Raw genomic sequence first — 15,457 nt, 5'->3', positions numbered from 1 at the left:
AAACTTGCTATGAGCAAAGATCTCTTCAGTGGGATTTGTAGAAAAGGATTTAAACCAACCACCAGTTGTCTTACTCAGACACTGCTTGTGACGGCTGACCAGTTCTCAAGTAGTAAAGTCCACGATGAAGCCAGGCCCATTTGGCTGTACCAGGTCTTGCTTTTTCAGTTACTTCATTCAGGATTGACAGAGCAGTGTCCTAGCAAAGCACCAAATGTTAAGTTAGCAAACAAAAAACATTAAAAAAAATATTCTTATGACTTTTTATGCTTTCCTAAAAGCAGCAAGGTGGAGGATGGAAAAAAGTTATGCAAGCTAAATAAAGAAAACTTCCAACATTCTCTTTATGCTCCCTACTGAGAAAAATCTTTCATTTGTATCACACGTGATGACTCTAATGTCAAGCTTGGTTCTCTCAGCCTCCTCCCCAGATAAATTTAACTTGGAATTGGAACACAAAATTGAAGCAAGTCCAACTACAAAAGCTGCTAGGCAATGACAGAACATTTGTTTTCTGACCTTAAATACAGAGGAACTTGAAGTTTCCTGAAAGAGAAGGATTAATAGAAGAACAACAAAACAGCAGTAATCTGACATTCTGAATGTACAATACCATGTCTCCAAGTTCCACACTTAAGTTGACAGCTGCTGTTCCAGATTCTTCATCCATCTCATCCAGTTCAAAAGCCTTTTTATAGCAACCACGAGCTCTACTTTTGTCTCCAGCAATGTCTCTGTAGTAGTTACCTAGATAACAAAAGGCACTTCCCAAGTAGCTGTCCAATTTTGCAGCCTATAAGGAAATATGAATACAACATCAGATGGCATTCTGAAGGATTATACTTCTAGACAGGTTCAGTGATAGCTACTTGTTCAGCCTCTGCTTATCATTTATTTTAAGCCCCTTCTGTGATATATCTCAGCTGTCAAATTTTATTTTAAAATTGCACAGATTACCTGAGCTTTAAATATCTGGAAAATCTGCTACAAATCTCATGACACAGGGCATTTTGTACACAAAGTACTAGAACAGCTATGCTAGGAGAAAGTAAATATTTACAACATCTCATAATTTTCATGTTCTACTCTGTTTCAGTCATTATGTTCATACTCTTACCGTATTACACTACAATTAACTCCAGTAACTTCAAAAGTTTTAGTTCCTTCTTAGATGCACTTGGCAGCTTTGCTTATAGTTAAGAAATTCACAGACTGCAAGGAGCAGGAAACAGCTTTGTCAATAGTAAGAAAGATTGCATAAAATGCAAGAACAGTTCAACTACATCTGTCACTATAGTCTGCTGTTATCAAAGTGCAAACATTAGGCAGTGATTTGAGTTCCTGATACATATAATCAAGTTACATGGTGAGTTTATAGTGCCTAGAGCTTTGTTTTGTATACTTCCAAGTTACTAATACAGATGTTAAACTAAATATTTTGAATTCATGTTATGATCTATGTTCAGAGAAAAATGAAAAGCATATCAATTATGGGGCTTTACCAACTCACATCCTTGGACAGACAGTGAAACCCTAACACCATTCTCAACCTTTTTTCCTTGGTGTTTTTTCAATTTTAATTCTGCCCTCCCTATTTCAAAAGGTCCTCAAAGATATATGCTGCATATCTAGAGGCTTCCACTTCCCAAACCCCAAGGAGAGAATATTGAGGGAATCACCACTAAATTTTGCCAATTCAAAGGCCTAAAGAACTCGTTGGAAAGAGGAAGAAAAAGCAGGGAGATCCAAGGTAACTGCACTGCTCCCTGCAATGCCTTTTTGCACAGCAGAACCTAGTTTGCAGGCTCTGAAGGCTCACACATTGTAACAAGGAGTATATTCAAGTCTCTCATTCCACTCAGTGTATTTTCCGTATTTGGCTTCTGATGTAGGAAAACACTAATTCTACATCAACAGTTAAAGCAGTCTTTACCTTCAAGAACTGAGAGAGTGCTTTTCCTTTGTCTTTTTTTGTCTCATCACTCATGAACCAGTATGTGAGCCCCAGGTACTGATGATACTCTGCAGTTCCAGCTTTCCTTTCAATAGCATTTAGAAAACTAAATAAAATGAACACAGATCAGGTCAGACAATTCTCAAAAGCTGCAAAACAGTGTATTCTACTCTCTCATAAACACCTCCCTGTTAGAGGAAAGAAAACAAAAGTGTACCTTTTCTCTGCCAGCTCATAGTTCTTTTGGGAATAATGGATGAAACCCTCTAGAGCATGGGCCTCAGCCAGATCAGGGTGGGACAACAGAAGCTCCTGTGAAATCTGCAAAAGAATGCCATTTTTCCCTAGTTACTTCACCTATGAAACCAAGAATTGCACTTAGGTCACAGAAATGACAAAAAGCACTAACCTTTGAAGCTTGGTCCACTAAACCTTTGTTTAGATAAGCCTGACCCCTGAGAGCTGAAACCACTGGATCATTGCTTCCATCTACAATCTAGAAAACCAAGAAATAAACACAATTAAATTAATCTCTCCCCACATTAAGAAGTCCAAGTTGACAAAAGCAGGTAGACTGCATGAAGATAAATACAAGAAAGCATTTAGTGGTTTTCTCTATTACCCCAAGAAGATTTAGAATAATTCTGATGAAGATCAAACATAAGATTGTAGAGAGTAAAGACAAAGGTATAGAAATATGAAGAACAACAACAAAGAATGAAACTGTATGACAAAAACAAGGTGAAGCAACTTCTGCTAAAATTTAACCATTCAATCTTAAAATAATATGTTCCTCTTCATGACTAATGACAAGTGAGTGACAGATACAGGAGGCAGGACTATAACATGAATTCAAATTAAGATGAATAACAGCATAGAACTAGCAAGAACCCAGCAACAGTGAGCAAGACCAGACAAAGTCAAAAGTGACAGCTTCTAAAATTGGAATTGCAAATGAAAAAGAGCTGCAGCAAAGCCTGAAAATGCAGGGATGGAAGAAATGTTTGAATTACACAACAGTTGGTAGGAACAGTCTAAACCACAAAGCTGCAAGGAGGCCAGAAATACTCAACTTAAGCACAGAAAGATACTTAAATATTTAAATACTTAATATTTAAAAAAACCCCAACACATTTTAGTCAATAAAAGTACCAGCTCAAGTGCTTTAATGGCTTCTTCTGCAGCATCAGCATCAGCTATTTTAATCAAAGTCTCTGCTTTCAACTGAAGGGCAAGGTTCTTCCACCGAAGATTAGGACCCTCAGGAGTTCCAAGAACCTCAAGAGCTGTTGACAGGAAGAAGCTTTCATCAAGTTGTACAAGAAAATAAAAAGTACAGAGAGCAGCACTCTTCAAATATTTTTAAAATCTTATTAATTACAATTTTTCTGTTCAATAGAGCACCATTCAGACTGCTCTACCCCATATATAAGAAATTGCCCTGTAAAATTTCTATTCATTCAAGTTTAAAAATTAAGTCACTTCTAGGAGGTCAGCTCAGATGCATGTACATTGACTGCTTACTAGCTGCAGGCCTTATAAATGAAGTGCTACCATTTTTATCACTGGTTCTAAAGAAACAATGACCTTTCAACAGATAAGTAGTTTTGCAATTCATTGTTCAAACAAAAGAATACTACCTAAACCTGTGATTTACCTTGGTGCTGTACAAAAGTTACTTTGTACCCTTTAACACAATTCTGATTACTTTTTGAATATAGAGTATCATCTCGCCTCCAAGACTGAAGGCATCTCTGTTGAGCATCACCTTCTCCAAAGGCAAGAACTTCCTGTGTAACTCAATTAATTTGTATTTATTTATTCTCATGCATGATGAGCTTCTGTCTCATTAGATACAGCCAGTAAGACAAGACAAATAAAAAGCAACGTTTCCCCAAAATTGTCTCCAACTCTCCACAGATGTTTCGGACTCAAAAACTCCTGCATCAACACCATCTTTTAGCAAGGAGCTTAACTTCTTACACTGGAAAACAAAAACTTGTTTTGTTTGCTCTGAGCTTGACATTTTAGTTGCATTTGGCACGAGCCAGACCTCACACTGGAAAACAATACACTCAATCTTCAATTATATTGAACATCATTTGCATTGTCACAGAGCCCAGAATTATCTCTTCTCCAGCCTGGAAAAGGACTTGACAGGCTACTTACTTGTTCTCATATGCTGCATGTTTTAATTAATTTGATCAACCTATCTCTAGACAATTAACTTCTACTCTTATTTTCTTTTTGAGATGGGGTGGATAGTTACCAAAACTACACATAGATTTTATTATGCTGCTGAAGTTCTTAAAGCCACTGTGTGTTGATGGTATGTTTCACAACCATTCCCTTCTCTGAAACTGCTAATATGTGACTTGCCTGTAAAGCATAGCAGAGGAAAGAAACAGTCATATTCTTTCATACTAATGAGAACCTTCTGCACTCTTCTTCAATGAGAGCATAGGGTAGCTTTGTGAGAAGACTTCTTCCCACAACTCTATCATTCCACACTTAAAATAATAAATAAAATTCTGTAATCTTAACACACAGTCATGCACCCTGGTAATCCCCTCAAAGTTTTGCAGTCTGCTTTGCATAGCAACAAATTAAAGCATTACTACTCAGCATTCATAAACAGCATAGGTATCAGGAAGTGTCAGGGTTACCTCCTTCCACCTGAAAACAGATGTAATTACTATACTGTACTCTACTTTTTAACTTAAAAAACCCAACACTCAACTTCTTAACCCAAGGCTACTAATTTTCCTTAACAGTCTTAACAGATTTAAGGGATCTTACCACTTACCACATGGAAATCTTCTTTATGAGCTCCTAAGTTCCTTGAAGGAGTTCTAAATAAGCAACTTTAAAAAGGCCAGGCTGTCTACCCCAAGGTATTTTCCTACATCAATTTTTTAACGTTATTGTTTCATTTTTAACTACTTCAACCTCTAAATATACCAAACCCGTCAGTGTTTTCCCTGAACTTTCCTGGAGCCTTTTTTAAAATTTAGGGACATGCTACCTAATTCCAAGAATTTGGGTGCCAAGTCAGTTTCAGCAAGCAATTATGGAAACTCCTTAAAACTCCAGCATTTTCATCTTTATCTTCCTCAGTCAATTTGTAATTTGGTATTTCATAGTTCCTTAATGCTATGTTTCCTTGTCCTGTTTTACACACACTGCTATTAACACTGTAATCACAGATGAGTTTTAGATCAATCTGCTGAAAAGAAGGGTCATGGTATAAAGTTATCCTGAGCTCTTCCACACTGAAAACAGATGGGAAAAGAATTACCTGATTTTCAGCCTTTCTCCAATAAGTATCTTTTTTACCTATTTTGTTCAATTTTTCCTCCACCCAAGTAATTTGAATTTTGCTCTCCAGCAAGTACTTTCCCTTGATTTCCCATGATTGTTTGGCCAAGTCTGTATACTTTTACTTCAAGTCTTGAGAAATTTTTCACTGCATTTCACCCCTGCTACACAAGAGGTCCACTTTATTGCCTCCACATTTATAACCACAAAAGAGTGGCTCTGTTCAGCTGCAATATGCATCACTAGATCACAATAATTGCCCTCATTGCCAGATAGCACAGATGAAGTTTTACATTCAGTGAGTCTTCAGATGCAGCTGTACTATTCATAATTTCTGCATTTTACATTAAATGATTGATTAAAAATTTGTTTTTCAGGTCTAAATATGAAATCTACCAGGCTAAATAATTGTAACACCTACCTTGTGGTTTCAGGCAATTTGTCACTTGCCAGCATTTGTCAACCACTGGCAGCAGCAGCACACCAGAAACTGTAAACCTTCTAAATATTAACCGTCATTAACCATTTCTGGATCCACTTAGCCAAGTATTTTCTCTGTTCCTGAAACTAATCAGCATAACCTTGAGACTTCAAAAAGCAATGGACTGTGACTACTGCTAACTCAGACCTACCACACAAAGGCTACATTGGCTGGGCTACATAAAGCAGCGTAGCTCTGCAGCTGCTCTTTCAGTTAGCAGGCAGTTACCTTTATTACAGGACAGGACAGCATTCCTGTGATCATGGATTTTCATCTGTGCCTCTGCTAGATAATGCCATGCTGCTGGACACTGGTTAGTCTTCTGCAAACCTAGTAAGAGTTTAAAAAAGACACTTCAAAAAGTTGCTTAGAGCTGCAAAGACACTATAGCTAGTAGATACTTTATTTACACATAATGTTATCAAAAACTATCAATCAGATAGCAAGACTTGCAGTAATTTTTTCTGAGTCTTATTTTAGACTGCTATGGACATAGAGGCTTCCATGCAACAAGGCAAAAACTAGAAAGTATATAAGTTAGGCTTAATTTTGCATATAACATTACATATACTGAAACTTTCTGATGAAACTGCCACAATTAACGATTCACTAATAATACTGAATTATACAATGGAAATTAAAGATTCACTAATGTCTTCTGATATAACTGCTAAGTAATGCCTGGAAGCCTCAATGCCTAAGATGCAAACATGTGACTGGTCAGAACAGACATTATTTCCAAAGTGTCCATATTTAGACATTATACCAAAAGCCTTGTCTTTGCCTTCTCTCCACTATAAGCAAAGTCTATGAGTAAAAGTAAAAATAGAAAAACAACCTAATAATTAATTATTTTTAATCAAAACATACAATGGATATTTAAGTCAGAAGAATTTGTTTTCCAAGGTTCTTTTTCCTCTTCATGAACTCTTAGGCACACGAAACTTTTATTTCATGTTTTAGGCATGATACTGTTTCACTGCAGAATATTCCAAAATTTCATTGCAGAAACAAATCTTATTCTAAACCCAGAGCATAGTCTGATTCATGAATGCTTACATTCCAATGATTTACCTAGCTTTCACTATAAGCTACCACAGTAGCACAGTCAGAGTGGGCAGTCTCATTTTCCCACTAGTATACTTATACTTAAGAAAGAGCTTTGCCATTTCAATATAAGCAATTTAATTTACAGATGAGTAAGCCAAGTCTTCAGCAAATATGGTCACTGTAAAGCAACAACAAAAAAGAAAGTAACTTAAAATATTTCTCTCTAGATACTCAATGTAAGCCTTTATCCAATGCAAGTGTTAAAGAGGTTTTAAAATTAAGTAGCTTCAGAAAAAAGTCATCTTTGTACAGGTAGAGAAATGCAGTGACTCTACTAGAGAAGTTGCATTACATTTTACTTCATAAATTCCACATTCCTTCATTTACTGCTATTGCTCCATTAAGTGTTTCATACAGTTATTTCCCCAGTAACAGTAGGATTAAAAATAGTTTACCATAAAACATACAGAGCTGACTACAATACAAATGAAGGGCTTCAGAGATGTTGCACTTAAAGCTATATTAAAAAAATCTCAACACAAGCAGCCAAAGTGTTCAACATTCTTTTAAAATCTAATCTCGTCCTAAAATTCACAACCCACTACACAAGTATAAGATTTCCTAACTTTTCAACACAAATTAAAGCTAATGTTCAAGTTACATCTTGTACTACACACTTACCTTCAGTCAGATTCTTAACTGCCTCCTTGTATTTATTTTCTTTGAGGCATTTTATACCAAAACAAATGATGCCTGTACCACTGTCTGCATCCATCTCCAAAAGCCTAGAGAAACAATCCAGAGCCTCTTCTGACAAAGTACCTGGTTTCAGAAAAAGTCACATTTTGCAGAGTTTTAGATTACAAAAACATAACTGCAACAGTTTATCTTACCTATGTAAATGATCCTTATCCTGAGAGCTCAAAGTCATTTTCCAACTACATCACTATATCACCCTCTCTCCCATTTAAAAAACCAAAACCCAAGAAGTAATCTAAATACTCAGTACTGTGAAATAAAATAAAATGACAGTCTGAAACCTGAATAACTACTTTTGCTAAATTACTCCAGGCATACTTCCTTTATTAATAAGTATTAATCCCTTCATATGCTTTTCGCGTTAATGCAGCTGAATGCCCCCATGTCTAAATCTGCCACAAATAAATCAAAATAACTTCCTTTCAGAAGACACATTTTGTACCTACAAATTTGCTGTGCTAAGCTTGCTGAAACTACCCTGCTGTGAAACCATAAAATTTCATGTTTTATCTTAATTTTAACTGATGCCACTAACTTCTGATGTTCGTTTTTAGCAGTGATTGTAGACTTGGCAATGTTTACAGGAACTTTGTGACTTGTTGGAACAACCTTCCAACTATTATATTCTTTAAAAAATTATTGATTCATGTGGGATAACAGTTGCTTTCATCTGCATTTGCTAGAGGTGACTTTACAATGTGTCTGAATCAACAAGCCTACGAGCAGTGCAGGGCATGAAGGATTAAAACATGTAACTCAGGTCAAAACAAACAGCCTTACTAAATGCTTACTAAGCCGTATCCTTTCCCCTTCAAGAAGCTTGTAGGACAGTGAGATGTTGCCAGTGTTAGTATACAAGAATCATGCTAACCTTTTCCTTTGAAAATTAGTTTCTGCCCGTTTCTCCAAAATATAATGCATTTTCAAACATTTTACAAATTGAGAATCTGGGCTTCAATCGTCCTCATACTTTCAAAACAAACTTGCTTTATTTTGCTACCATATTCCATTTCTTCAAAACAGAAAAAAGTCTTTTTCTACCTAAGCCGAAAGTTGTTTCTAGAGGGGCTTTTTCGGATTTGGTTTCCTTGGTTTAAAAATAAATAAAATCAACTTCTGATGTCTTAAACAATAAAATGAAAAGCTAAAATCTAGTAATTAGCTTTGAAAAAGATGAAAAAGTGTCCAACACTATTGCAATGCTGTTTAGTAAATGATTCAAAATAATAATGCACAGTTTCAGATCCCTGCACTTGTGAACACACATTTTCTTTCTTTCCCCTCAAAGATTCTCTTTTTTTACTCAGAATACATATCTACATAGATCTATTTATTCCCTATTCACAAGGCACATGTCCTACCAGAGTTTCACAAATGTTTATCTGTTTTGGGATTTTTTTTTTGGATGATAAAAGAGAATCTGTGTCAGAAGTAACCTAAGTGTAGTCAACTGTGAAATTCAGAACACAGGCTAACACCTTTTCTTTTTTTCTTAAAAGATCAAGAAGTTAATCCTCATTTATCTGGAAAGAGTGCTTTTCAAGTAAGGCATTTTTTCTTTGAGACTTCAAAGAGCTGGACTTAAGTCACAGGAGGTTTTTGTCACCTAGAGTTACTCAGTTACAGGGATAGGAAATGACAAGTCACAGGACCAAACACTTTACTTCCAGAAACAAAACACAGAAGTAAAGAGCGTACTTGTACACTCTTTGTGAAAGGTAAAGACGTGTTAATAGATTGTCACAAAAACAACTATTTAAAAAATTTAAGGCCCAGAAATGCCTAAATCCATCCTACTCACCTGACTGAACAAAGTGCAAGCAAAGTACTTCCAAAGGGTAACTCACAGTAGGGTATAAAGCTACCATATCATGACAGGCTTTTTCCAACCTAGCTGCTTCATGTGGAAACTTCAAAGGAAAAAAAAGTAAACAGTTATTTGTGTGAGCTCTCAGATGTGAAACAATACATCTAATTTTCCTACTATAAACACACTTTAACATAATCTTACCTTTGACAAGCACTGTATGAAGTCTTTGTAAAGATTTTGGTGGTCATCACCAGGAACAGTGTCAGCAGAGAGCAGTGCATGTTCAAATGCGGCCAAAAGCTGAAATAACAAAAAGTGTTTTTGTTATTAGTGCAAAAAAAATTAATCTAGGGAGATGTTATCTTTGTAGAACAGAGTATTTCAGTTGGAAGGAACATACAACAATCATCTAGTCCACATGCCTCAGCACTTCAGATCTGGCCAAAAGCTACAGTATGTTATTAAGGGCATTGACCAGATGGCTCTTGAACAATGACAGATTTGGGGCATCAACTGACTTTCTAGGAAGGCTTCAATGTTTGACCACCCTTTTGATAAGGAAATGCTGCCATGTGTAATGTCCTGTGAACCAGTCCCACGCATTCTATCACTAGACTAGAACAGCTCAGCACATCCCTCTCAACTTCCCCAGCTCAGGAAGCTGCAGACAGTGCCCTGTACTGTCTCTTCCAAACTAGGAAAACCCAAAGTTATCATCTGCTCCTTAGAGGACGTGCTTTCCACCCCTTCCATATTAAAGTGGATAGTTAAATGTTATTGTCTAGATCCTATTCATTAAGTTTACACTACTGCTAGGTAGTCAGGTAAAGTCATGAAGCAAGCTCCTTATCATGAAGCAGCACCCAGCATCTAAAGTATCTAAATTGTCTAGTACAAGATGAAGCAATAAAATGCTGCCACCCATAAGATGGTACAAGGAAGGTAACATTTTTAAGAACATACATTCTTCTTCAAACCTAATCCAATTTCAAAGAAGGAAATTAGGTTACTATCTTGTAAGGTTACCTGTCAGCCCTTCTCTCCACTCTGGTCTAGAAGTCCAGTCTTTTTTTTCTTGGCTCTTTATATATTAGGGAACACAGGCACCAAAGTACAGGCTTACAAACAAGCATGCTAAACAAAAAGTTGTACACAGCTTGTCATAGAGCAGTACTGAAGTGTGCTGTCTTCAGGTCCACATCCTTCCAGGTTCAAGTGCTTTACTCAGAACTGAACTAAACTGTAGATTTGCATGTGAAACCTATTCCTGATGTTTATGCTACTTTAAAAATATTTTCAAGTTATTTTTTCTTTCTGAAAAGGAAAGCAGTACTACCTGTAGCACCTATTTTTCTACACTAGCTCATAAGTCAAAGCTTTTGCCTTCTCAAAAGTAGATTCAGATTTAATTTTCTGCCATCTGAAATTACTTGTTTGTATTTTCTCCTTTTTGAAGCACTGCTATCAAGCAGACAGGAGATGAGAAATTTGTACCTTTCATGTTGAAGGTGGTTCATCTTCCAAGAATGGATAAATCAGTTAAAATAAAATTAACCTTGTCCACAGAAACACAGGATGAGTAAACTCATGATCATTCTGTTTGGTTTCAATCAGGTTTGACACTTCTCTAAGAATTAAAAGCTTAACATCTGAACCAAAACATTGCTATATAGGTTAAAGAATAGGTACAAGAAAATGGGAAAACTTCACAAAGCCATCTCTTCCAACCTGGATGAAAGCAGGGGGAAGCCTGTTGTTATGAAGAACATCTGTATTGGTTTTAGGTGGCAAAGCTTTTCTAGTGGGAGGCTAAGTGGGGTGGGCTCTATGAGAGGCTGCTAGAAACTTTTCCCATGTCCAACAGAGTCAGCTGGCTTCAAGACAGACATGCTGCTGGCTGAGGTTGGAAGCATCAGCAATGTTGGTAGTGTCCCTGGGGTAACAGATTCAAAAAGGGGAAGAAACCAGTGTAAGAGCAATTACAGGCAGAGAGAGGTGTGAGAATATGTGACAGCAAGAAAAGGACCCATGCTGGAGCAGTCTGTTACTGAAGGACTACATGCTGTGGAAAGAACCATGCTAAAACAATTTGTGAAGAATTTAGGTGACTCATTACACCTAAGGTTCATCTCAGGCTGCTGCACAGTTGCTGTTTTTGTCAGAAGATAAAACTGCCCAGCTTTTCCTCAGAAGCTTAGTATCTCTGAACATTGAGACAATCAACTCAAACAGGCTTCGATTACTAGTTGCACTGTACATATATATGTACCTAGCTGAATAAGGAGTGAGAAACATTACCAACTGCCCAGTCTTATTATCCTGGTTCCTTGTACTGTCTTTCAGTAAATGGATCATCTTCTTCCAAAGTTGATGAAGCTCTGCCTTTTCTGCACCTTCCTCCTGTTTCATCTTTATTAGCTTCTGCCAAGTTTCAGCCACCTGTAACAGGAACAAATGATCCATGCTGTTACTCTTTAAAGAGCTGGAAGTCAGATATAAATAGTCAACTTGTCACCAAAATTCACTGGAAACTAGGTACATAAACTCCTTAACACCAATGCAGCTTTGAGGAGTCAGCATTATTTCCTGGGTAAAGGCTGCACAGGGCACTGCCCCACCTAGTGTACATTCAGACCTTCTGCAAGTGCATTGCTTATACACAGACACCACATACATATTATAATTGCTTATTACCCTAAAACGCTCCCCTGGTTCAGTCTTTTAATACTCTTGCTTAGGCTGTGTTTAGGCTTGGCATTCCCAAGTCAGATGTCCTCCTGTTTTCTTTTTTCTGTCCTTGCTCAGAAAGCAGATCCTGCACACCCTGTTTCTTTGCCAAAAGTGCACAGACTTGGATTATCCCTCTGGTATCAAACTCTTATCACTCTAGGGTAGACAACACAGTCACATTTAAAGTAACCCAGATTTACCTGCTTTCTGATTAAATTAATAGCAAGTTGCAAAGTAAATAAAAAAAGTACAAAGTACAGTAAATAAGGTAGAGAACATCAAGAGAATATGAATTCTGACTCTGGCTCCTGGAGGAAATCAGCAATAAAAGTAGACCTAAAGATCTAGAGCACCATGAATGGAAAGATAACAAGCAGTAGTCAACACTGAAATTCCAGTGTGGAAAAGTCAACAGAACTGAAAAGAAAAAATTGGACCCTTAAGGCTAGCTTGAGTTTCTTGAGCCATATAGAGTAAGTATGCCTTCATATGCTAAACTATTACAATAAATTTAGTTTAAGAAGTTGTATACAGTGAGGCTTTGGAGCTAATTAATAGTCTTCAGCCCATGCTCTGTGCTGGGCTGCAAAACTTCTCATGTTCCAATGCTGAAGGAAAAGTGGGAAGGCGACATGGAGTATGATCATGCACCACCATGTAAGAAAACCGCCTTTTCAAAGAGCAAAGAAAAATATACATTCTGTAACAATAACATAGAGAGTGCAGAAAACATTACTATTGAACCACACAGGCATTTAACTCCACTTCATGGCGCTGACCAGTGTCACGATGATTTCTGCAAAACTAGTGTTGCTCTGCAGAGGTTTTTCATGTCCTTATCATTGTGCTGGGAATGCAGTACCATAAGAACATGCAATTGAGTTCAGGCTATGCACATATCCCACCTTACCCCTAGAAGGAAGCTTCAGTAACAGCCTAGGAAGGGATAACCCCACCAGTGGAAGGCTCAGACACCCAGCACTGGCCAAGCCAGGCAAGGGACACCTGACTCACACATACTGTGTGTAAATGTGCAGTTGATATCATTTTTGACTTCTGGAAACACAAGAGAAGAACAATATTCTGCCTTTTAGTCTCAACATTAATAGTCTTTCCCAGTTCTGTCAGCTTAATGGATTGCATCCAAGTCTCATCCAGTGGAAATGACAAAACAGTTAAAATCAGCTCTTTCTGGTTGTGGTCCACAAGGAAATCTTAAGTGATCTACAAGAGTGGGGATTCCTTGATGAAAAGCATTTAGATCAAATGGAAAATTATTGTTAGAAGAAAGAAAGAAAGCACTTGACCTACCTCTAAATATTTCTTTTCTTGATGGTACAGTTCCACAAGCTTGTTACATACATCACACCATTTCTGCTTGTCACCACTAGAAAGAAGAAAAAAAATCCCCCCCAAAAGCTAAGTTTTTAATTTGTTAGTGTAATTTTTTCAAATTCTGACAAATAATTTTCAGTAAGCTCACTTGTCAAACTTAAACTGAGAATAAATACTACAAATCAGCCTAGAAGTTTCACTCATTGATGTTCTGAATTAAAAAAAAAATTACTTTTAGGGACTTTTTGATCAGTTTTCAAAATAAGAGAATAACCAAACACTTCAGTGACAGCTGATTTAGATTTGTTTAGAACTGTGCCTCTATGAATTGCATGACACATATTCTGTGATCTTAAAGCAGTGAAAAATAGGCCTTCTTATTAATGCAGGCAATGAACTATCAGAGATAAATGCTTCAAGGCAGTGAGTTTAGACAGGAATAGGGTAACATGGAATTCCTGAACTACTAGCCTCAAGTACAAGTAAACCAGGAGCTTTTGGTCTACCAAAAGGGATAGAAAAACAAAACCTTTACCTAAGAAGAGAAAACATTAGCAAAAGGTCCGAACCACTGATGTGAGAAGGCTTCAAAAACCCCAAGTCTGTACTGTATATCAGCAATGGCATTCACTGAACCACAAATCTCAAGCCTGAATTTATGGCATTCAATATTCTTTACCTTTCATAGAGTTCCAAGAGTTTTTGGTAAACATCTGCTAAGTCTCCTTTGACATCTATTTGGTTGGGTTTCTCATACAAATTTGCCAATCCCTTAAGAACAAAAAAAAACAAAACAAGACAAGTAATGAAAGTAAGATTTGATGACAGTGCTTATGTTTTATGAGAATGCTACCTGTTCTGCATACAAGAAACATTCCATTGCCTTCAATGGGGTCAAGTGTTAAGGCAGTAATCACTGTGCAGAATTCTGCACAGCCCACTCAATCTACTTACATTAAGTGAAAAGCTTTCTTCACTTTTTTAACTAAAGAATTTTTAACAATTCTTTGAAATTTGTATATATTATGTGATTTTGTCTGCACAAAAAACAATATAAAAGTTCACTATGCCATATGATTATATATCTATGTGTGTATATGAAAAATGTATATGTATATATAATATATACACCTAAGTATTGTATCAAGAAAGCCAGAATCTAATTGTCAAAGTGAGGAAATTTCAACATACACTGAATTTGGGTCCCAACAGTTATACTTTAAAATAGCATTTATAACGAAAATACTAAGAACCTTATTATCTTAGACAAACATTGATTGTTGATATCAGCAACAGACTTAATACAAAACCTTATGTTTCATGAATCATTAAATAACAAAATTGTAGATAGTAAATCTACATTACAATAGGCTGTAATGCACACACCACACATCTACTTTAAATGTACACTTTTGCTTTCAAGTATCAACACCACTCATTAACAATCCACTCGATGCTGAAACCTGGAATAAAATACATTACTAGATAAAACACTTTCTCTCTGCAACAGAACTGTCAAGTGTTTCTTGAGTTACAAGCACAGAAAAATTTACATGGACAAATTTTACTTCATTTGTTTCAATTCATGTTCTCCCTTGAATGTCACACAAGAAATACAAACTCAACTATACTGAAAATAAAATTCACCATGGTTGTACATTGGACACAAAACTAGTAGGAACCTGATCAACTCCAAAGCTTCTGTGGAACTTAAGGGCCTCAAGAAAACAAGAGACAAGTATTAACTCTGCTTTATTCCAGTATTCAACTGCACAGTGATACTTCTGAGGGAAACAAACACTGGACATTCACATACCTGCCATGCCAGCAACTGGTTTGGTTCAAGTTCAATAGCCTTCTTGTATGCTCCTTTGGCCTGATCAGGCTGCTCTAACTCAGCGGCTGCCAGGCCAATGAACACCCAAGCATTGTAGTTATTTTTTTCTTGCTTCAAGACTGCCTAAAAAGACACAATTTTAAGTAAAACTGATAAAAGAAATGTAACTTACAGATCCATGTA

General features: G+C 36.7%; 1 protein-coding gene across 2 annotated transcripts in view; it reads right to left on the bottom strand.

Annotated features, from left to right (window-relative positions):
- The window catches only part of SKIC3 (SKI3 subunit of superkiller complex), a 46,493-nt gene that overhangs the window by 29,437 nt on the left and 1,599 nt on the right, over positions 1–15,457 (bottom strand). For both annotated transcript variants that reach the window (XM_079331349.1, XM_079331350.1), the window contains exons 3-16: positions 15,254–15,397; positions 14,117–14,208; positions 13,414–13,489; positions 11,671–11,811; positions 9,574–9,672; positions 9,364–9,472; positions 7,485–7,625; positions 5,982–6,083; positions 3,107–3,240; positions 2,364–2,450; positions 2,172–2,275; positions 1,934–2,060; positions 614–793; positions 75–199 (exon numbers count right to left, since the gene is read on the bottom strand). In XM_079331349.1, coding sequence (XP_079187475.1) covers positions 75–199; positions 614–793; positions 1,934–2,060; positions 2,172–2,275; positions 2,364–2,450; positions 3,107–3,240; positions 5,982–6,083; positions 7,485–7,625; positions 9,364–9,472; positions 9,574–9,672; positions 11,671–11,811; positions 13,414–13,489; positions 14,117–14,208; positions 15,254–15,397 — 1,661 coding nt within the window. The remainder of the gene's footprint in view (positions 1–74; positions 200–613; positions 794–1,933; positions 2,061–2,171; positions 2,276–2,363; positions 2,451–3,106; positions 3,241–5,981; positions 6,084–7,484; positions 7,626–9,363; positions 9,473–9,573; positions 9,673–11,670; positions 11,812–13,413; positions 13,490–14,116; positions 14,209–15,253; positions 15,398–15,457) is intronic.

Source organism: Erithacus rubecula (genome assembly GCF_903797595.1).
Source record: "Erithacus rubecula genome assembly, contig: SUPER_Z_unloc_3, whole genome shotgun sequence".
NCBI classification, from domain to species: domain Eukaryota; kingdom Metazoa; phylum Chordata; class Aves; order Passeriformes; family Muscicapidae; genus Erithacus; species Erithacus rubecula.
Note: the sequence above shows the minus strand (reverse complement) of the source record. Positions and strands in the feature narration are given on the sequence as shown.